Source organism: Atractosteus spatula, chromosome 26 (genome assembly GCF_055471065.1).
Source record: "Atractosteus spatula isolate fAtrSpa1 chromosome 26, fAtrSpa1.hap1, whole genome shotgun sequence".
Taxonomy (NCBI): Eukaryota; Metazoa; Chordata; class Actinopteri; order Semionotiformes; family Lepisosteidae; genus Atractosteus; species Atractosteus spatula.
Genome location: NC_142731.1, coordinates 10,131,540 through 10,153,731, shown reverse-complemented (window position 1 = coordinate 10,153,731; position 22,192 = coordinate 10,131,540). Strand labels below are relative to the sequence as shown.

Genomic DNA, 22,192 nt, shown 5'->3' with positions numbered 1-22,192 from the left:
AGGCTTCTGCCTCTGCGTTTGTAACCGCAGTGTTCACCGGCGGCCACTAGGGGGCGCAATGCGCCGCTGCGAGTCCGCTGGGTCTGAGCAGGTGTGGAAGCGGTGGGCTAGAGAGGAGCACAGCGTGTCTCCTTCCAGACTTATTTTCCGAGAGATGTCTTAGTACTTCACCTACATGTATCCCTCAATAAAAAAACGAGATATATGTGGGCATTATGTCTTAAATATTAAAAATGCGTGGTTTGTATATGAAGAACGTTTAAAGGCATGGCATCTACAGTACCGTACTTTGGAAACTCAAATCTGTTGATCTGTTAAACTGCTTTTAGCGTGGTAGAGCTGGAAATTCACGACTGCACTCTGGCAGGGTTTACAGTCGCGGAGCTAAACTCCATAAATATCCATCCAATTTTAAAACAAACTTTTATTAAAAGGTTAAAGAGACACAATACAAAATGAGATGGAAAGTCGGAAAGAATCTCTCCTCGACCGAGAGCCGCCGCGCCTGTCTCTAGTGCGCTGCGCCTTTAAGACGCCCGTCTCCAAGGGATAGCGTGTGACGTCAGCAGCGCCGTATCCAAGCCCCAGCGAGCTCCAGGCGTGGAGAAGGGAATCTCGCGGCGGTCCCCGGCGGAGTCTCGAGGCGAGCGAGGCAATTTCAAACGGCTCCCGAGAGCGCGGCGCGGCGCGAGGACACCGCGGCGATGGCAGGTAGGAGACGGAGCGGGAGCGGAGCCGCACTTTCTGAGCGGAAAAACTCTGTGAACTGCGACGGGTAGAAATGGACAAGGGAGCGGGTGTGAGAGCGACGGGCGGAGATGGGGAGAAAGTGAGGGACGGTGTGGCGGACCCCTGCCTCTGGTCCTGGGGGCGCCGCACCCCTCGTACTGAGTGTGGAGCCCCGGCGGACTGTCGCCGTGGTCAGCCGTGCGTTTAAATAATCAATCAACACGACAGCTGGGCACATTACGGCAGGAAACAGAGGTGCGGAGTTTTATTTTTGAATGTTAGACACTGATACTTCTTGGGAAGTTGGGAATTGAGTGGTACTTTGGGGGCAAAAGGTTAGAAAAGCCTTATTGATCCCCTCCTTTTTTTAAATAAAAAAAAAATTCTGATTCAATTAGATTCTGTTACAATTTCCCGCTGCCGGTAAGCGAGTCCTGAGAGCCCTTCGCACGAACAGTCTGGATGTCAGCCGGTGCGCTGGCGAGGGATGGAGCGACAGGTGGATTTTGTTTGATCGCGAAGAGAACAGGTGTGCGCATTGGACAGGTAGCTTGCATTCGGCAATTTCTTCGATTTTCATCCCTGCCGTGTTTTTTTTTTTTTTAATGCGATCACCTTGATACTGCTCACTGGGGAGGATCACCCTTCCCTTACATCTAAAGTCGGCGAAGAGTCGGCTTTGTGCCTCTGTGATACCCGCCAGTGTGTCAGATCAAGTGTATCAGAAAGTGGTTAGTCATCCCGAAAAAAGCCCAGGAGTCTTCTGTTTCTCATGAAGTCAAGATGATAAAGGGGAAGGAGGGTGTGAGTTATGGGGTTTGATGTTTAATTTGCATTTTTTTTTTTAGAGGTTGGAATGATTTTACTGTAAATTACTCAGACTTTGATCGTAAATTACTGTTTCTGCACCTAGACTCTGTGGCACATGTAAAAACCCAACAGGGAAGATGGCTAATAAGCGTCTGTTAATGGCAAGCATGTGAAGCAGGTATCGATAGGCAATCGCTCTGATCAGGAAGCTCTCCGCGTCTCGGAGAGAGCCCTCAGCCCGCGGGACGTCCCGGGAGGGTAAAGTCGGAATAATACGCAGCTGACGGAGAGACGTCCGCTGTACCCGACCGCAGCTGCAGGGAGCATGATTGCGAGTCGGGCCGTCGGTTCGCCGGTCGTCTGTTTCAGCTGACGCGAGGTTTCGCCTGCCGCGGTTCTTGTACGACTGTTGAAACTTTCTCACAAAAATACATCTGCAGGGGTGTGTGGGGTGATCCGAGCGAGAAAGCGGGCAGGGCATCTCGATCAAGCGGCACCTGGATTTATTTGACACAGCAGGTAGAGAAACTGGCTGCTGAGAAGGAAGGATTGAACTATCTCAGTGGGGGGGTTTTATGCCGTATTTCTGATTCAGCTCTGCCTGGAGGCTGTGGACTCTCTGGGTCGGGTTCCGGTCCGGCCCGACTCTGCTCACCGGCCTTCGGGTCAGCCGGTGCTGCACTTTCCAGTATCACTTCGGTCGGGCCGCAGGTGAAACTTGTTCTGAAATCGCAGTTCATTGTCCAGCAACGTTTTAACCTGAAGTTAAAAAACCTAAAGCTTTGTTTCCCGTGAACACGGTGAATTCTGAGCTGGGGGAGACGCGTGTGTCCCGTACAGCCCGGGTGTGAGGGAAAGGCCTGTCATTGGTTTTCTGCAACTAAAAAAAAACCTCTTGACAAAGTCTGAAAGCATACGGGGGCAGACGTGATGCTTATTTGCCTGTTCCCCCGGTTTGTAGACCTTTCGTGTCCTCTTGCATGCACTGTGAATAACCTCTTGGGTTAAACACACAAGGCGACGGAATCGTGCAGTCGCAGAATGACAGGTTCAGTCCCGGCCCCGTGGCGTCGCCACGACAGCGCTCTTCGCCCCTGTCGGGTCTGCAGCGCCGAGGCCTTCGGCGGCCTGTGCCCGACACGTCCGGTTTGTGCCCGGTGCCCTGGTCGGAGTCCCGCTCTCGGAGGCGGAAGAGGCGGCCAGCGGGGCTGCCTGCAGGCAGGAGGGGCAGGGCCCCGCCGCAGCTGGAGCTGAGCCACCAACGCGCCTGTTGACTGTCTCCAGCTCAAGCAGCCCATGCAATGTGCAGACAAGCAATACCACGACTGTGTGAGCGGCTTTCTGAGACTCGCTAACCCCAATCCGCTGGCGCTTTGAGCTTCGTTTTCGCTCAGCTCCTGCCAACGACTCCGCGGGCAGGACAAGCGCGCGCGCCGAGCAGAAGGCGCGACGCGAGCCGGGAGGCCGGCCGCGCGCTGTCGGGGCTGTGCTGAAGCACATCAGGACGCGCGCGTGTCTGCTCGCTTGTTAAAGAGCTCTGGTTTGTGTGTGTGTGTGGAGGCTTGACAGTCGAGGCTTTTTCACAGCTCGGCGTGCGGTGTTTCTTCGTGTTTTTAGCGCGTGCGCATTGCGAGTAATTTCCAGCGCGCGCGCCCGTGGAGCCCCGGCCCGCTCCGGTGGGCGCGCGGTTCCGAGTGGGCGCTGCGGGAGCCGTCGGTGTTTCTGAAGCGCGGTATTTATAGCTCGACCCGGCCCGCAGGTACACTGCGTGAAAACGGCACAGGCTGAAGCCAGCGGCCGCGGGCCCCCGGGCCTCCACGTACCGCCTCCCCCAGCATCGCGCCAGCCCACGGCGGAAAGTAGTTCTGCCCCGTTACTGCCGAAGGCGTTCAGGCCCCGGGCTACTCGCGCCTTTGAGAGGGCAGCCATTGCAGTTCCACACAGCTCCACCCGCGGCAGCAGCAGCAGAAAGGATGGGGCGAGTCGCGCAGTGCGATTGAACGAACCGGCCAGAAGTCAATATCGGAGAGCTGGCGATGGGAGTGACCTGCAAGACGTGCATGTCAACTGTGAAGGGAGGGTCTGCGCTGTGTGCTGCGGCCGGAACTGCCCTTCAACAATAACCTCGAGTCCCAGTTCTGAGTGCAGTAGTAGTTCAGGTGGGGAGCTGCGTCAGCGTGCGTAGGCTGCAAAGGAACAAGTAACAGGTTTATTCCTTCATGAGTGCAGGCCGCGCTGAAAAGGAATGCTCCTGAGTCTTCGGATGTACTAAACCCGTTCACAGTTACAGTTTATGTCATTCTTATGGTGATGAACCTCTTCAGTCCCATAATTATTTCCTGTGTTTGTTTTTCTATTGAATCCAGTACTTGGGGAGCAGTGTCATCCGAATTTGAGATTTCTGTCTTCGAAATCTTGTTTTGCACTGTTAAGGCTCCTAGAATATCTTGCAGAGAGCATTTTGAAGCATTTTGTGCCTGCGTGTGTGTGTGTATATATATATAGTGAAGTACGTTGATATAATATGCATGCTTCCCCTTAAAGTAAATCAGCTGTCGAGCCAGGGTGATGCTCTGTGCTGTAGCTCGGTGCTGTGCATTGCCCTGTGGCCTGCTGCGGCGTTCAGTACTTCATGGAAAAGGTGGCAAACTTTTCTCGTGTGAAGGGGGGTGTGAATTCTCGTGAACATGATGTGTGATTCGCTGCTCTTCATGGTTGTGTGTGCACATGCTAACAACTCCCAGGCAGTTAGAGCTCTCTGCATGAGAAGCCTGGTGACCACACTCCCACTTTCTAACCGAAATACAGTGCTCTTGAAAGTCTCTGTGTGTGGGGAAAGAGTGGGCAAAACTGTGAGAGGCAGCACAGCCCCCCTGTGACACTTACACTCCTTTTCTTTCTGGAGTTTACACTGATTTTCCAGATGCACTGTAATTAGTTTGTGCGTGGGTGGTTTATGCCATCACAGGGTTAAATCTGAACTGCAGGTTGGCGTGTTAGTGTTTGGAGTTCCCACCTGTTTTTTCCAGCCCCAACGTTCTGAGCACATGTGAATGTCCGAAAAGCAGAGAAAAAAAACGGAAAAAGAGCGATGGTTCTGTTACTGTGGCATGGAGGGTCGTAAGAGATGAGCAGGGCTCCAGTCGGTTCCTAGTGCTCGTTTTGTCGCTCCTCCGTCTGGTCCACCTGTTTCTGCATGGATCCCAGCGGCTAGTTTCAGCAGCGCAGCTGTGCGATTTATCCCATGACCCCTGTTGTAAAGAAGTGCCTCCTGTTTCCTGTCCTAAATTTGTTTTTCTGCTCGTGGTTTCCACTCCTGTTTGAAGGTCTGTTTCGCAGTAGGCACTGCTGCTGCGCCTTCAGGGTTTCAGGAGAACCTGACTCAGATCAACACTGCAGCACATTCCTAGTGCTGCTGGCGGCGGTGGAGGCTGGAGTCTCTCCAGGCCTCGCTCGACCCGGTAGCTCTGTTGAAGTTCTGAAAGGGCCGTACTGTTCATTGTTCCGAATTGATTTCGGCAGTATGACTGTATTGTTTTTTACAGACCGATTTTCCTGCCCAGTTGAAACCTTTTTGACTGCTTCTGCGTCTTTTTATAGCCATTTATAGCTTAGTTTGTGTTCTTTTTGCACAAAAGGTGTCCGCTGAGCGAAACAAATCTTGAATTTAGTAGATTTAAAACCTCATTATTCCAAAGCAGCTCCCAAGCCTATACAGCTGATTTCTCTCTTACAGTGTCTTGTGCACCTCGTTGCTGGTGAGGGAACTGGAAGGCAGTGCTTATAACTGGCTGACTTTAATGCATAGCATCTTCCAGCACTTATTTGATAGTGATAGGCTGAAGTTAGTTTATTGAATACCCATTCACTTAAGCAAGTGGTAATTAGGATTTGCAGTTCTCTGATTAAAGAGTGCAATTTATATCTACAATGTTATAACTACAGCAAAACCAGGGATTTTCAGTAAAGGTGGAAGAAACCTCATTGTCAATAAGTACACTTTCGAAAACTTTCCCTCCCTCATTTGGAGGGTGCCAGTTCATATGACCGTGACAATACGGTTTCAAGTGTGACCTGCTTTTGATATAACCTACTTAAAAGGCTGAGACTCACGTTCAAACACAGTCATCTGTCAGAAGCATTGTGCTATTGTGCCAGAGCGGTAAGATGAGAGTCACAGCTCTTTGTTTCCACAGTTCTGTTGAGGGAAAAAAGCTCCACTTATTTACTGAGGTTAAGTAATCCTGGTGAAGCACAAGTAGTGGTTAGCGGCTGCCTCCTACACACCATAGGGCCTGACAATTTATACCATTGCTTCAGCACCGAATACTTTTTAGGATTGGTTTTTTCCTTGCCTTTGATGCACGAAAGTTCAAAAGAGGTGACTAAGAGCTGTGAACTGGTGTATTTTTTTGCATTTTTTTTAATGAAGATAGGATTTTGAGTTGGGTGCCGGGAGCATGTTTGTTGTTTTGTCGACAGCAGCAGCAGCAGTAGATTTTGTTTGCTCAGGTATCACTCCAGTATCACTTCTCTCAAGGTCTGTGTTTCTCATAAGGGATTTATTTAATACGTGGTGTGGAAGGAGCAATGATCAGGAAACCTATTAAGGGTTGCTATATAGTAAAGTGTAGATACGTATGTTTATACTTTTGTGTGTTCAGTGTTCATATGTGTCTAAGCCTATACTGTATATATTTGGAACAAGTAATAGGTTTATTCCATGCTGAAAAGAGAAGAAAGAAAACAACGTTTCGGCTGTTGAGCCTTCTTCGGGTGTAAGCTTATTGGAAGATTTGGAAGCACAACCTAGACAGAGGCTTCGAGAGAGAATGATATTTTCATTCTCTACAAGCAGGGGTTTCAAGTCCTGTACCTGGTGCCCCACACACCTGCTGCTTTTCATTCCAGCCCACTTTCATTAGATCACTGATGCCTTGCTTGAGCTAAGAAGGTGCTTCAATTGAATATTTACATTTTGTTTCCAGTCACAAGTCTGGGATTTTTATTTGAAAAAATTACAAAATGGTTAAAGCTCCGGCATGTTTAAGAGCTGGGAACAAACAGTTCAAATTGATCTCATTATTAGTAAGTCAATGAAGGGCTTGATTATGTGACTGGAGGCTCGGCTGGAACAAAAGCCAACAGGCGAGTGGTTCACCAGGACCAGAACTGGGAAGCACTGCTCTACAACATAATAACACAAGAAGGGTTACACTCAAGAGGAGACCTTTTGGCCTGTCTGTGCTGTTGGGTAATTAGTGGCTAATGGACCGGAGGATGTCACCCAACCATTTCAGTATAGGTGCTGAAGAACTCCACTGTTAGCAGAAAGTGATTGTGTGTTCAAAGACAGCTGAAAGCTGGCAACACACACCTCCTCCCCAGTTGTGCATCTTTTCTGCCCTGGAAATGTGGCCCTGGACTGCCAGCACTTGGACATCGGTGTCTGTAGTACATTGTGGAAGACGAGTTAGCAGTGTGCATGTGCATATTCACGTACCTAGAGACTGCCGTTAAGAGTTTTGTTTATTCCTGTGAAGGTTCTTGTTTTCTTCCTTGGATTTTCTGTATTTTCGGCCTTTTGTGTTTTCCTCATAATTAAATAGTTCTAAATAAATTGTATTGTAAATAGTAGTTTGAAAAAGAGAAGAAAGTTTTTGCAAAGCACATAAGATGGAATTGATTTAGAAGAGCGTTACAGTCATTCAGGTGTCCTCCTGTATCCGAACGTGTGAGTGTGTGCGAGAGGTGTGTCTGGCAGCGCAGAGGAACACTGTGCAGTTAGACTCTCCTTGGCCTAGTGGGAGAAGCAGGGTCTGACCCAGGCTGGTGTTTACACCATGGGGTGCCAGGCTGAAGGGAAATCTTTTTTAGAGGTACCGAGGGTCCGGGTGAGGAAGTCGGGGTGCTCGTTTATTATTACTGAGGGTCTGTCATCTGTTCATCTCACGAGTCTCCTGCTTTTGTGTTTGTGTCCCAGAAGAGAACTCCACCACGGCCTCCGTGAACATGGAATCGGGCGAATCGCAGGAGCAGGCGCCTGTGGCAGGTATGTCCGTGCTTTTCGCCGGTGTGATTTCCCTCTGTCTGCGTACGAGACCGGGTCACCCGCTCTCCCGGGTGGCTCGGCCTCACTGGCCACAGACAACGCGGCGTAAGGGGCAGGGCCTTGGTGCAGCCCTCCATTTCCTGCCTGCTTCTCTCAGCTCGGGGGCGCGGGGGAGCCGGAGCCCCAAGGCCTTGTCGTGAGTCCTAAACAGGCTCTTGTTTTTACATGGGTTACAAAATGGAGGAGCCCATTAGCCCTGTTTCGTTAATTTGGCTGCTAGTAGCAAATTGATCCAAGGAAACAGGTTACTTGGCTGGAAAGTGTGTTCCAGACCCCAGAATCCTTTGCATAAAGAAGTAGTTTTGTACTTTTCTTTAGTGTGCGCTGGGGTCCATCGGTTTGCTTTTCACTGTTGATTCTGAATTCTCTGTTCAAGGCTAAAAGGTTCAATTCTTTGACCCTGTCAGTCCCCAGTGCAAAATGAACTATAATTGAAGTCTTTGAATCCCAGAGAAATCAATTGTTTGATCCTTAAATGCACACATTAAAATGAAAGGTTGTTTTTGCAATTCAATATCAGGACTTTTACTTCTATACCTTTGTATAAAATATAAAATAACTAGGTGAAGTATTTAAATTATAGTGTAATTTAATTAAACTTAACTGTTGCCGAAACCTGTCTTTTTCACATTAATAAGATTTTTAAATATTGCAGTCTGACCATACTGGATTGTAGATTTTTACATGGGAATCTCCAAAACAACCATTTCTAGGTCCCCCGTGTTGATGTCTGAAATAATACAAATGCCCACAATTGAATGTGGAGCAGAGTAGAAGAAATTCTACATACAAAACACGATAACCACATGCTTTCATCACACTGCAAAACTAATTTATTAACTTATACCTTGGGTTTAATATAGTAACATTTCCTGAAGGAGGTTTTCTCTGCTCAGTTCCTTTCAATTTTTTCTGTTTTTCTACCCTGGCTTGTGTTGAGTCTTACTATGATTTCTTTTAATTTTTTTTTGCCCTGCTTTTTTGCCATTTGGATCTATATTTAAACTGATCACATCTCATTGGGGCACCCTAATCTGACCTGCACTGGTAGCTACAATGACCTCACAACTGAGAGGAATGTCTGGAGGCGTTCAGATATTCTCTCCAGTACCCAGTCAGATTTCATAGTTTTCGAGTGTTTCTGCAAGCTCTTTTAATGTGTCCTCTTCATTGTAAGTACTCTAGGAGGGCATCTTGGTCGCGGTCTACTAACCTTCCTCATCAGCACCAGTGTAGATCCCAGCAGCAAACCCACTCTTCATCTCCCTGTATCCCTGTATCTGTGCAGCAGCATGGCTAACTGATCTGAACGAGACTGCAGACCTGAGTTCACAAAGTTGGTTAATTATCTGTGTGCAACATGCATTAAATATCATAAGACCTCAAACGGAATAGTATTGGTAAGAAACATTAGTGACTCCTCTTAACTACATTCCAGTGCACTATCAGCAGCATCATTTTAAAATACCCCTGTGGTTTGACCGTTTGGCGTTCTTTTTCCCATTTGGTGGATGGATAAAGCTAATTGTGGTTCATGTTCCAGCAGACAGTCCAACAGTTGGCACAGATTTGTCTATCCAGCGCACCCAAGAGGAGCACGAGGAGGGCGAGACCTCAGACCAAGAGACAGAGGGCGACTGCGCTGACCCCTCAGCTGATGCAGACGCTGACCCAGGTGCGGTACTTAAAGCAGTGTGCAGACGCGCGGGCTCTCAGCACAAACCTGCTCTCTCTCGGAGTCTCTGGGGGATTCCTGAGCAGATAATAATCCTGTCACAGCTGCGTTATCAGTTGGGGCAAGTCATGCAGACTCTTCTGATATGAAAATAAAAGGCCTCTGAAAAACGCTCTGTGGAATACGTATGGTTCACAGTTGCTGGTGAAGACACCTCTTGCACACCTGGGCGCAGAAAAAAAAAGACATCCCTTCACAACAGATTGTGAGAGATGAATCGATTTACTGATTGTTCTGTCTTAAATGAAAAAAGCAATTATTTTCTAAATCAAAGAAAGGTTCTTTGCCTCAAAAGAAATCTGTGGATGTATGCTGAGTCATTGATGTTTAACTTATTTCCCCAAACAAAGGTTAGCGATAAACCGTGTTCAGTCTCCTAAAGCACCTCTGGCGCACCTCTAGTGCATTTGCTGCTACAATTGGTCTGTAAAATTGGATAATTGGCGGGTAAGGACCCCTCTGGAATGTCTTAGGTCACATTCACCAGGGCACCGACCACTCTTCTGGGTGAAATACAGGACCCCTTGCTATCTCGCCGCTGTGCTTTGCTGCAGTACTGAGTTTTCCCATTGCACAGCGATTTGACTCTTTTCAGGCATCATGAACCATGAGCCCTGACAAATAGCAAACAGTGCTGGTGAAGCACAGCAGCAGTGTGTTAAATAGTCATGTTTGCTCTGTTTGTGCAAAATTAATGGAGCTTATGAGAACGATTTACCTTGTAGTGGAGGGTCTTAAATAAAAGACCGAAACTTCCCGCAAAACATGGAACTGGACCATCCTGCTAGGCATTAAGCTTCCTGTTCACTGGAGTGTCTGGTGGGGGTACTCGGGCAGCTCGGGGTGGATCAGTGCAGATGGCCTGCTTTTAATGGGGTCTGTGTGCACTCTGAGCTGGTTTCCGCAGCCATGTTCAAAAATACCTGCAGCAGCGTGCCTCCACAGGCTCATGACCACAGCACAGCCGGATGGGAAAATGACAAAAAAACACTTCTTTTTCACACTAGTCCCAGGGTTTCCTTTCGCTGTCTCTTGTGCTTCCTGTGGGCTGGTGCTGAGACTGCAGGCTGGGAGCCAGGGCCTGTTCCCAGCCTGCTCTGCAGCAGACTGTCGAGGCAGCAGCTCCCCAAGAGGGGATGTCTGATTACAGGGCGCTGTGATTGATCTTTTCTTTCACTGCAGAATCCTTAGCTGCTATGATTGATCTGTTCAGTCTCGCACATGATTAAAAGATCATTACATGGCACAGTGCAATCCTTTATTTTATAGAGCGCCTTTCAAAATGCGTCATCTCTGAAAGCACTTCACAATAAAAGGAAGTAATAGCAAACACATTAGAAACATCTAGTACAATATACTAAGCCAAAATAATAAGAAGTGCATTAAATTGAATTTTAAAAATGCAGACTGATTTGCAAGATCTGCTCTGGGGGTGGGAGATCACTCTATAGTCCTGGAGCAACAGCACATGGTCTCCCAGGGGTTCGGTGCCTCATACAGGAAACCAAAAGAAGTCGAAGAGTCCAAGAGCCAGGGCAAGTGTTAGCAGATCACTGATGTAGTCTGGTGCCAGGCTGTTCAAGCCTTTAAAGGTGAGCAGCAGTGTTCTGAATTTTATTGGGAAATCAACAGGAAGGCAGTGTGCTCATGCTTTTATATTTCAGTTTAGCTCCAAGCAGTTCTGAACATATTGTACAGCAACTTAAGAAGATGTTTGTACTGTATGTACTTGCAAGCACAACATTACTGTAACGAAGCCTAGAAAATCAACTTCTACTCATCAGGCTGGGTCACACTCGATGAGATATGAGCAATTTTATGAAGATAAAAAAATACATCTCTGCAATGCTGCAAATATATATTCCTGCTTGCTTAAAATGATTCCTACACCATCAACTTTCAGAACAAAATTTGCACAGTTGCAGAGGTGATAGCCAATCAGCATAACATTGGTCCTGCTAGAGCTGAGACTTAAAAAAAGATTTTGCATCCAGTTTTTCACATAATGTAATATAAGCGGTTTGACAAGGCAGATAGTGTCTGATTAATGTCAGGTTTCGTGCAAACATAAATCTGGGTGTCATCAGCATAAATAATAGAAACTGATACCATACCTAACTGTTACCATAGAAGTATTTCATACAGTAGTAGCACAAGGAAACTCAAAAGAACAGGATCAAGAAGAGTGCCCTGTGTGATGGCATTCCTAATATAAAGTTAGATTTGAGCGAGCTGTTGAATTCATTGATAAAAGTTTTCAAAAGCATTGCAGACACTACAGGGTGATGTCTGTCTCGGGTAAACATGGCCTCTCTGTCTCTCCCTGGGGATGCATTCTGAGCATTTACTTTTAGGCATAAAACTGTACAGAAGGTACTGCTGGGGTGTGTATGTAGCCCTTTTCTTGTCCTTCATCTCCTTCTGTTTTGTCATATCCTTTCTCGATTTGTGTAACATCGATGCGTTCTTAAAACGTATGAATTCAATCTAACCCCTGTAAACAAAATAATTGCCCACCCACTTGAATTGGTATTTTAAGGTTAACCACTCAAGGTAGCGAATATCAGAGTAATTTTTGCTAGAAGTTCCCCTTGAGAGCAAGAAAAACGGAAAACAGATTGACGAAAGAAGGAAACTTAGCAGACAAGCTATTCTGTCTGACTTTATAAATATCTTAAGTGTGTGTATTTTTTTTTTACCATTTCAAAAGCAGTAAATGCTACAGTTCCAGTCATACTTCACCCACATCTTACACGCTATCTCTGTTCAGCACACCTCTGTCTCAGCTCAGTGAAGGGGTTTCTCTCGCACAAGGTGTTCATGCATGAGCGGTGCATTTATGATTTCCCAGAAGGTGAAGATTATATGATGGAAATTAACATACATGAGCCAGACCCAGCGACCTGCAAACAGACCACTTTTATTAGTGAAAAATCCCTTTGTTTCTGTCAGGCTGTTTTTTTGGGATGGCTTTCAGATCTTTTGACACAGGTGCAACCTTTATGCGACATGAACTGAACTCCCCCAGCTACCTTTCTGAAGAGGCAGGTAATAAATTAATTGCCCTGGCCACAATAGTCACTTCTGTAGGTTAACACCTTTCAATGATTACTATTATATTCAAACCATGGTGGTGGAAACACAATCGCTCTGAGAAAAAAAACCCAAATTTTTCTACTTAAACCCGTGGAACGTTTGCAGGGCCCGCAGGCACAGTCGATCAGAAATCTGCAGGACCGAGGGCGCAGCTCTAGAGATGGCGCGAGTCATTCTTGTAAATGGGGGCATTGTGGCCCTGGACTATATTTAAAAGGGACTTATGATGCTTTTTGTTACAGTTTCCATCACACTTCAGCTCTCTCTCTTCGTGTGTGTGTGTGCACAAGTTGTTTTTGCAGCTCTTCACGCGTTTTCTAACCACGCTGTGGTTTCTGGATGGTGTTGAGAAGCTCGCGCGCCGGGGGAGGGTCGGTGGGGGTGCTGGGGAGGGGGGGAGGGAGGGGGGCTGTGTGTGTTTCGGGCTGGAGTGCAATGGGAGTGCTGAAGCCCTGCCATGGTGCTCGCTGAGGTTCCAGCGGCACTGCTCACAGCTCGTGCTGTTTCGTGCCTCGAAAGGAAGTGCGCCTTTATCAGAGCCTCGCATCTCCCGAGCCCAGAGCTAACCCCATCTCTTGGTGGGGAGGATGCTGTCTTGCATCAGCAGAGTGTCGCTCATTAACCCCCAGCCTGCTGGGGCCAGTGCCTTAGCAGCCCAGATCAGGTACCGTTCTCCATAGTCTCCCCATTCCCACGGAGGTGGCGGGGTGGCCGATTGAAGCTCTTGCTGACCGGTTGCAGGGAGCAGGCCTTTCAGCCTTTTCATCAGTACTGCAGTGGCACTCGCAAGGAAATCTTCTTGCATGCGGTTTCCTTCGGACTGCGGACCCTCATGAGTGACCCTTCCGGTTTTATGGGGTGTTTTTGCATTTTGAAAATGTTCTGCCGCGGAAAGTGAAATTAGGTGCTGGAGTTGAAACTGGTTTCTGGATCTGTTTTCCGAGCCACAGTGTCCTGGTGCTGCATCCGGTCTCTGAGCACAGGGCAGAGGCTCTTAATCTCCTCTCTGCTCAAAACACAAAGGGGAAGCATTATCATGGGTGCTGCAATTAAGCTGGATCGTCTTTGGAGTCTTAGAGTTTTAGGTGGCATAGGGGAGGAGCCAATACCCAAAGTTTGCCATTGCAAAGAACACACAAAAATGTGACTAGCTGCAACAGATGACTTCAACAAATGACAAGAAATAATTCAGCTCAAGGAATCCTAATTAAAGCATCTAGGCCCGTGTGTTGTAAACAGCAGAAAAAATGAAATGGAAATATTACCTCTGGCGTGGCGAAGGCCATTGAAGGCGTCAAGCGGTGCCGAAGGTGAGAGGGAGGCAGGGAGAGCCTGGGAGGCTGGGGAGCTGTCCTCCTGCTCTGTCCCCGCAGGTGTGTCTGCAGGTGTGCAGCCCCTAACCCCCTCCCCCCGCAGGCCCGATGACGGCGCGATAGCTCCGCGGGGGGCTCTCTGACGAGCGCGCTCTTCCTTTGGCAGCCTTTGAGCCCCCCGGCTGCAGTTTCCGTGGTACGTTAGAGGAGCGCCGCTCGCGCCTCGGCTGTGCTCGTCGCCTTTGTTGTTCCTCTTTTCACATCGCAAGGCGGACGAACCCTCACCTGGAGGGCAGGGGTCTCGTCTGAGCGCTCAGAATCCCCTGCTGCAGGCCCCCCGCCGGGGCTTTGAAGCCGTCCAGATGAAAACACATTTAAAGACTGAGAAGCACATTTTGTTGTTGGCGTCTGTCTCTGCACGATACCTGTCAAATGACATCATGCACACAAACAGCCGAAAGAATAACTATTTATCTTGTGTTTATTTTCGCCTTTTTGGGTTCATTGAATTCCAGTTGACTGACTTGTTCCTGTTCTCTCTGGCTTTGCTATATAATTGCACTGACATCTGTTTAAACCTTCTGCTTTCCAATTCAGCGTAGTAAAGTGGGGAATTATCCCTAGAATCACGCAGTTCATGGTTGAAGTCATTATTCCAGTTCAGGAGCATGCAGTACCTTCCTCTTATTCTTATTTCAACAAAAGCACGCCTGTGTTTTGTGTCAGTGTAGTCAGATGTAAATGCTTTGCCTGTGCTCACCCCTCAAATTAAACCTCTACGAGTCAATCAGTCACCATATACGAAATGTGAAACTGAAAGCCTTTTTACATGATTCAGAACTTTCCATTTATTTTTTCACAATCCATTTGTAAGAAAAATCTACTGATGAATAATTCAGTATTGTTCAAAGTTTTAGTTTTAGAATTAACAAGAGCAAGAAGACGGAGAATACAGCGTATTGCGTGAAGTGTGTACTGTCGAAGCCAGGCTCTTTGAAGTCAATTCTGCACATGTAAATGATCATTCTTAATGACGAACTCTGGAAAAGCTGAAGTACAGATGCACATACGACCATAACCTCTGGATATCTGCAAGAACAAATTCATAACACAGTCGTAAAGCCATTGTCCAGGGGTTTTCAGGCGTCATACCCATTCTGTGTCTGCTGTTTGCCACGCTTGATCGCGTTGCAGATGTGTGACCTCTGCACATGCATGTCTGTGTATCTGTGTAGTAATGTGCAGAAGGTTTGTCTTCAGCTGCAGCCCACTCCTCCAGCCCTGTTTCATAATGTTATGCTCATATCTTTGACCTTTATCAGGCCAAGGTAAAAGAAAAACCTCAAACCAGACGCAGAATAAAACAATAAAATGATTATAGAGACAGACAGCTTGCAGTCTGCGTGGTTTGTCGCAGGCGCTCTGTGTGAGGATGAGATCCGGGGAGCACGGGGGGCTCCTGGAGGGGCCAGAGGGGCTGTTTAGCTCTTATTGCCTGTGCATTTCTGGGGTTTTGGGGTTTGCAGTGGAGGTGGTGGTGTTGGGGTGAGGCAGAATCGTGAATTCTCATAGGGGTGGGCGAGCTGCTTTGGAAGACCTACCACAACTCAGGAAGGAGCCCCCCTCCTCAGAAATTTTGGATTTGTTGAGCAATTTTTTTATTCTAGTTTCTTATGAAAATCTGGCTGTAGACAAATTGGACAAGCTGCTGCTGTTTATATATCCATCTGCATTTTCTCTTTGGCCCTGCAGAAGCTTCTTCTCTCTGTAGCTTTCTTTTGGTGTTTTGGGGTGCTTTTATTTTTCTTACTCTCTCACGGTCTTGGAGCACACATGTACTGTATAAGAAATATTTTGCAAAGTATTTTTTTTTTAGTTTTAGAATTGATAAGAACAAGAAGACGGAGAGTACATCTTAATATGTGGTGTGTGTATGCCCAAACCCAGGGTCTTCGAAGTCAATTCTAGTGTGATTGTCTGGGCGGGATTATCTGGTTGCTATAGAACTCCTGGTACTGGTAGTGATTGCTGGCAGCCCGCCTGCCTGGTGCTACATCAGTCCAGTCCTGTCAGCTCTCCTGCTTCCTGTCCTTCAGTCTTGATGTTTCAACACCCCAGCAGGACAACACCTGTCTTCGTGCTGCTAGGGTTAGAGCAGCTTTCTTGTGAGGTGAAGAGGGGACGGTTCTGCTGCGCGTGACTTACTCACCTCGCCCAAGCCTCCTGTTCCACACTTCCATGACTCCCCAGGACACTCCAGTGTCCTCCCACCTTTAATTGGTTAATTAGCATCTCTAAACTGTCCATGTATGGGGTGCAGTGGAGTGTATCCCATAATATGTCTTATGCTTTGGGAATAAGCTCACTGTGAACCTCGCCAAGAATAATTGCCTTTTTTAATAATGGCTGAATGTACGTTTATTGCCCACACTTGTACAGGTTTTCATTTTATTCATCTGAGATAAAACCGTCAAAATGGTGTCTTCAGCTATTAGTCACACTTGTATTTATACACAATCCACAAGTAGAAAAATATGAGGAATAGAAAGCTTACATTAACAGTATTGTTATTACTGGTGTTCAGACCCCATTTACATCATGTACATGGTACAATGTAAATTACTGCTTGTGTATTAAATGCTTTTAACTGTCAGAAATCCTACAAAAATCTTATAACTTGCAGATTTAAACTAAATGCGCAAACAGCTTACTTATTACAATACAGATAATTGTATTCACAGCAACATATAGGTAGAATACAGTTGTGAAGAGACTGATGCTCCAGCCACATCAGTGTGCGACTGAAAGAAACACCCAGAGTTTCAGCTGTGGAGCCTCTTCAGGTGACGCATGAGTGTCCTTCTCCTTCTTTCTGCTTCTCAGCCCGGAGTGCACCCCTGCATGGTCCTGTACAGTATTTGACACACCAGTGGTTACACTTTTACGTAACAGATTCAGGGGCTTCCTGCAGTCCTGAAAATCCTGAAGGAGGTATCCGCTGTATTGGAACTCTGTATTACTTTCTGAAACAAAGGCATGTTGAGCGCAAAGGCACGCTGCAGGCTGGGTAGACATCACTGGTTTTACAACTCTTGCCTGGGTACCAGTATCCAAAGGTTAAAAATCAAATTAAACTTCTTGTTCTCATTGAGAGAGTGTGTGTGTGTGTGTTGACCTCATGTGTAAGCTATTTGCCCTCTGTCTTGGATACGCAGCAGAACTGAGTTAATGAAAGCGCCCAGAGCAGTGAAGCACACTGAATGAGAGAGACTCAACACATAGAGGAGTGCAAATAGAGATTGTTGAAAAATGTAACCAAGTTTTATTTTTAATTTTGGTTAAAAGACAACCATAGCCACAATTTGTTTTATTATAAAACTGAACAGATGTAATTTATATCTTACAGTAGGATATTTGGAATTAATTTTCTTGTTGACATTCGTGTCCCCAGCTGTGTATGTGTTACGAATACATGTATTGTATTCACATTTTTGATGTCTATATATTTGTATAGTGTTCCTAATGGCTGTCTGTTGGCCAAGACAACAGCTGTGACACCAGTGCAGTGAAGCTCCATGTGCAGAACGTGCCCATCTTCTTTCTGTTAGCGACTCAATTGACACCTCCTTGAAACCACGGGGTCTGTGCGGTCTGCGTTGATATCTCTGCATACAAGTCCGCGAGCTATAGAAAAAAACAAAGCAAAAAGAAAAAAATCCCTGGCCTTTTTTTTCTTCTCTCAGTAACAGTCTTTCTAATTGCTGTGTGTGTGCCAGGGCGTGTCAGGCAGGAGCAGAAGCAGCCCTGGTCGGCGTGCGGTAAGGGCTGTGTCCCGCGCGGTGCGTACGGGTGTGTGCGCAGGGCAGGGAACGCCTCCTGCAGCACATGCCTCGAGGCGCAGCGCCGCTGAGGGCAGAAGGAAGAAAACAGCCAGAAGCAGAAATTAATGAAACACCCAGGAGTTCTTGCTGGGGATGACAAAGCACTATATTAATGTGGTCCCCTGACTAATTTTCCATTAAAGTTGCGCGGAAAGCTTTTCTCACACTCGCGACTCTGAGGTGTTGCAGAGTAAGCAACAGAGGTTGAAGTGCGACGGTTTCTGGCCAGCCGCTGCGGTTGTCACGGCCCTGTAGAGACGCCAAGCAGCCGCTTCTGGTGGCGTTCACACCTCCCAGGGCCAGCCCTGTCCCCGACACAGTGCCTGTAACCGCCAGAGGCGCGGTAGGCCCGTGCCGCCGGTCCCCTCGGCTCTCGGCGGGGAATGCAACTCCCTGTGCCTCCTGGAAAGTGCCAAGGCGTAACTGCCGTGCGTGCGTGTGTGTGTGTGTGTGTGTGTGTGTGTGTGTGTTCCTCTTTCTCGCTTCCTCTTTTCATGTATCCTTGTGTTCTTGTCATTTGCCCCCTCCCCAGCAGAGGTCCAGGTGAAGAACGAGCGGGAGGAGGAGTACGTCAGGAGCGAGGAAGGGGGGGAGTGCCGCGAGGAGGCGGACGCGGAGCAGTATCTCTCCCCCCTGGATTACGCGCGGTACGAGAACTCGCCCGCGGACGGCCCAGCCGGCTCCTACCTGGGCTCGCGGGCTGGCAGCGGGAAGCTGAGCTGCGACATCTGCGGCCTGGCCTGCGTCAGCCTCAACGTGCTGCTGGTGCACAAGCGCAGTCACACCGGTAAGCGCCCGAGCAGTCATCCCTGTCGGCGGCGGCTCTCTGACCCTGCTTCCCTCCCCCCTGTCTGAGCGCAAGAGTGAACCCCAGGGCTGCTTTCCTCCGCAGTGAACTGTGAGCCCAGCCTGTCTCCACAGAGCAGACTGCTTCTGACCCCCAGCTCCTCCGCTGTACAGAGCCCCTACTCACAGTCACAGTGGAGGAGACGCAGCATCTCCGTAGTGCTTGAACCAGACTGGAGTCTCTTAGTTGACTCCATTATTTACTATGGATCTCCTTTCACCGTGGTTTGCTTTATCGTCCGTAGCACCTAGGAACGCCATGATCTACCAGAGCAAATGTTTCTAAGGAATGATTTACTGTACCATGATTTACTGTCTCCAAGCTTTCAAAGCATGGGTATCCATTTGCAGAAACAAGGTAAACAATGATGTGATTAGAATATTTTGTTTAATAAATTTGCTGTGGTGAACATTTGCAAGGATGTGGAAACAGGGATCGGGCATCATGTAAGATTAAAGAAGCGTCGATGCGGTGCTCGAGCCCCCAGCACGCACCGCCATGGCTGACCCGCGTCCCGTGTCTGGCGTTTCAGGGGAGCGCCCGTTCCACTGCACGCAGTGCGGCGCCTCCTTCACGCAGAAGGGGAACCTGCTGCGCCACATCAAGCTGCACTCCGGGGAGAAGCCCTTCAAGTGTCACATGTGCAGCTACGCCTGCCGCCGGCGGGACGCCCTGAGCGGGCACCTCCGCACGCACTCAGGTAACCCTCCCCCCGCCACCCCGCCATCGGCGCGCCCGACTCCTTCACCCGCACACGCCCAGGGCTCGACCAGCTGGGCCCGGTCCGCCGCCCCCTGGCAGGACCCTACATCAGTGTGCGACTAAGAAACGCCCAGGGCTGTAACTGTGGTGCCTCTCCAGGTGTGCACGAGCGTCCTTCTCCTTCCTTCTGATTTTCGGCCCACAACTCATTTTCCTGTTTGCTTTCTGGGACTCAGACGTCATGTATATCCATTTGTTTATAGACATTGATACTAGAAGGAGTATCTTTGAAACTTTTGGTGGTTCAATCATGAATAGAGTTTTACATTAGTGAATTCTGGTTTCAGGTTCTTCAGAGCCCTACTTGTATGTTGCAGGTTACCTCAGATAAGTTATTTAAAGAATGTGAAGGGGGGATTTTGCATTGTGCTTTGGTAAGACGTGGTTTGGTGAGGCCAGACGATGGAAGATTTTTCAAGAGTGCCGCCATGTCTTCTGCTTATTATTGAAGTTAAAATCGCAGTTTATTGTAAAAGTCACAGTCCACATGGTCTTTGTTTAACGGAGAGTTTTTCTGCTGTAAGGTTAGAGGGAGAGTTGATAGTACATGTCCAACTGCTAACAAACAAAGAATTAACTTTTATTACCACACAGGCCTCTCGACTTCAAGAACCTGCAGAATCTTGAGAACTTGACCAGCCAAATTTTGATGATTATCTTTGAGATGCTGCAGTGAGAGGCTTAAAGTATAATATCTAGCTGCAGTAGCAGATAATAAAACTATCACTCTTTTGTTGCAGATACGATCTTGCAGTTGTCCTTCTCTGACACTTAAGGACAGTGTTCATAAAAGCAGAATGGTAGCAGCTTTTCTCTGAAGTTTTATTTTGAAGAAATGTATTGACTTCTCTTTGTCCATCAACTTCCCATCAGTTAAGAAGTGTGCAGGTCTTATTTTTTAAGTTAAGATTTCCTTTGTACCAATATAGGCTTTTGCCTGGAACACAAGAAAAACATAACAGTTAATCTTTGGAAAGCATAAAAGGAAGAGAAGATACCAGGAAAGTGTTTATGGAATGTACTTGTGGAGACAAAGGTACTGTATGCATGCAGATTGCATCTCAAAATTCAGTTAGCCATCTCTGCTCAGAGTCAGGTCAGAAGATGTTTTTCGCTGTGTGGCTGGAAACTGTGTTAGTGTAGTCTTAGTGGTTGACTTACATAATATCAGACAGTGCTTTTAAAAATCATGGCTTTGATCTTTTTACTCTTTTCTTCTATCCCCTAGTGCTTCTATCTACATGTATCTGCAGAGAACTGTGATTCCACCAATATTTTCAGTATGAGTTGCAGAGCTGAAGACATTTTTATCGCTAGATTTTATCATGCATTTGTAATCAGTTAAGAAAAAGATCTTCTACCCGGTAGTCATATTCTGAGCTTTCTTTCCTTTAGATAAAAGTATAGAATTTTCTTTTATCTTGTTCCTGTATTTCATTCATTTTCATCTATGGACTATGACACATAACTGATGTCATGAAACAGGCTTCCTTAAAAAACAGAATGTCCTCAAGGTTGATTCTTTGATAAACACGTTTAAAATTCAAAGTTACAATATAGCTAAAAGCTCTGTTTTTATTGTTCTAAAAGCAACATTTCCCCTTCGCTAATGGTTCAGGTTTCGCTATGCACTTCGTGGTTCAACGAATGCTGATTGCAAAAACAAGGACCAAAACCCAACACTGGTGTCGCTGGTGTGTTGTTTGTCTGATTCTGCAAGTGTGGTTCCATCTGATGTGCCCTCGAATGGCCAAAAACATAAAATGAAGTCGGGCTTCACCAGCTTTAGGTGTGTTTTCTTATCTGTGAAGACTGGCTGCCAGTTATAGACTCAGATTCTGAGATTCACCCACACGAGTGACCGAGGAGGGGAGGGGAGAGGAGGGAGGGGGAGTGAAGAAAACAAGAGGTTTGCAAACGTCCTGCAACAGCAGGGAGTCCTGAGTACTGGGGGGCAACACTCAGTCAACATATAATATAGGAAAAGAAAATGGATGAAATTTTCAACCCAATTTATTGATGCAACTACCAATTATACATTCAATCCATTTTCTTGGGGTTATTACTGGGATCTGCCCATCAGAATCAGAAGGGGTGCAGAGGAGTGAAATCTGTGCAACTTGTGCATCTTATCACTTAGGCTGTGCCCCCCTCTGACTGGTAGTACTGGGAACAGACTTCCAGTTAGAGACACAGGACACCAAACATGAAATATCTGAACCCCACCACCACTAGAAAGGAAAATATCAGAGTAGTTAGTCAACACTAAATGGAATGTTTTTGAGAGGAGGGAGGAATGCCTGGTGAAAACCCAAGCAAACATAGGAGGAGCATGGCGCCCCAACCCAGAACTGAGCACTGGACCCTGGATCTATGAGGCAGTATGTGCTGCTGACCACCTCTCTCCCGTGACCAGGGTGGGCCAGTCTTGTGCCCAGTGGTAACGTTGCCACCACCCACACCTGTCCTAGAGAAGCAGTGGTTGAAATGGAAATAATTAAAAAAGAATTGTGGAGCAAAGCATGTTAATCTTGCTAAAAAAACCTGAAATGCTTTCCCAAAAGCTAGTTCTGAAACTGATCCAGCAGATCTCATAACTTTATAGATGCCATCTGTGCATTGTGATTAAAGCCTTGTCTATGGGTACTTGAGAACTCAGCATTGCTTTGAAGGACCATGTCTAGCAGGAGCAGGTCCATCCATCTGGTACCTGAAGGCTGTGCTTCCACTGTTCAGGGTTACAGCATCTTGTCTCCTGGAAGCACAAGGTGTGAACTGGGCCTGAGAGCAGGGGATGGCTCTGGCCCTTGAAGGGAGGCCAGTCCACCGCGGGATGAAAGTGACGAACAGCATAGGTGAGCGAAGGTGGGACGAAACCAGAGCACCTGGTGAAAACCCATGTGATCA

At 47.3% G+C, this 22,192-nt stretch overlaps 1 protein-coding gene across 6 annotated transcripts in view; it reads left to right on the top strand.

Annotated features, from left to right (window-relative positions):
- The first annotated feature begins 607 nt into the window (after window positions 1-607).
- Window positions 608-22,192, top strand: part of LOC148814834 (zinc finger protein Aiolos-like) — a 44,137-nt gene continuing 22,552 nt past the window's right edge. Inside the window, exons 1-5 of one of the 6 annotated variants that reach the window (XM_088906398.1) lie at window positions 608-711; window positions 7,523-7,591; window positions 9,195-9,326; window positions 18,212-18,463; window positions 19,056-19,223. In XM_088906398.1, coding sequence (XP_088762524.1) covers window positions 705-711; window positions 7,523-7,591; window positions 9,195-9,326; window positions 18,212-18,463; window positions 19,056-19,223 — 628 coding nt within the window. In that variant the 5' untranslated portion in view covers window positions 608-704. Of the gene's footprint in view, window positions 712-1,451; window positions 1,534-7,522; window positions 7,592-9,194; window positions 9,327-18,208; window positions 18,464-19,055; window positions 19,224-22,192 lie in introns of those variants that run through there. The other 5 variants (XM_088906400.1, XM_088906399.1, XM_088906397.1 and 2 more) reach the window with 5 other exon arrangements.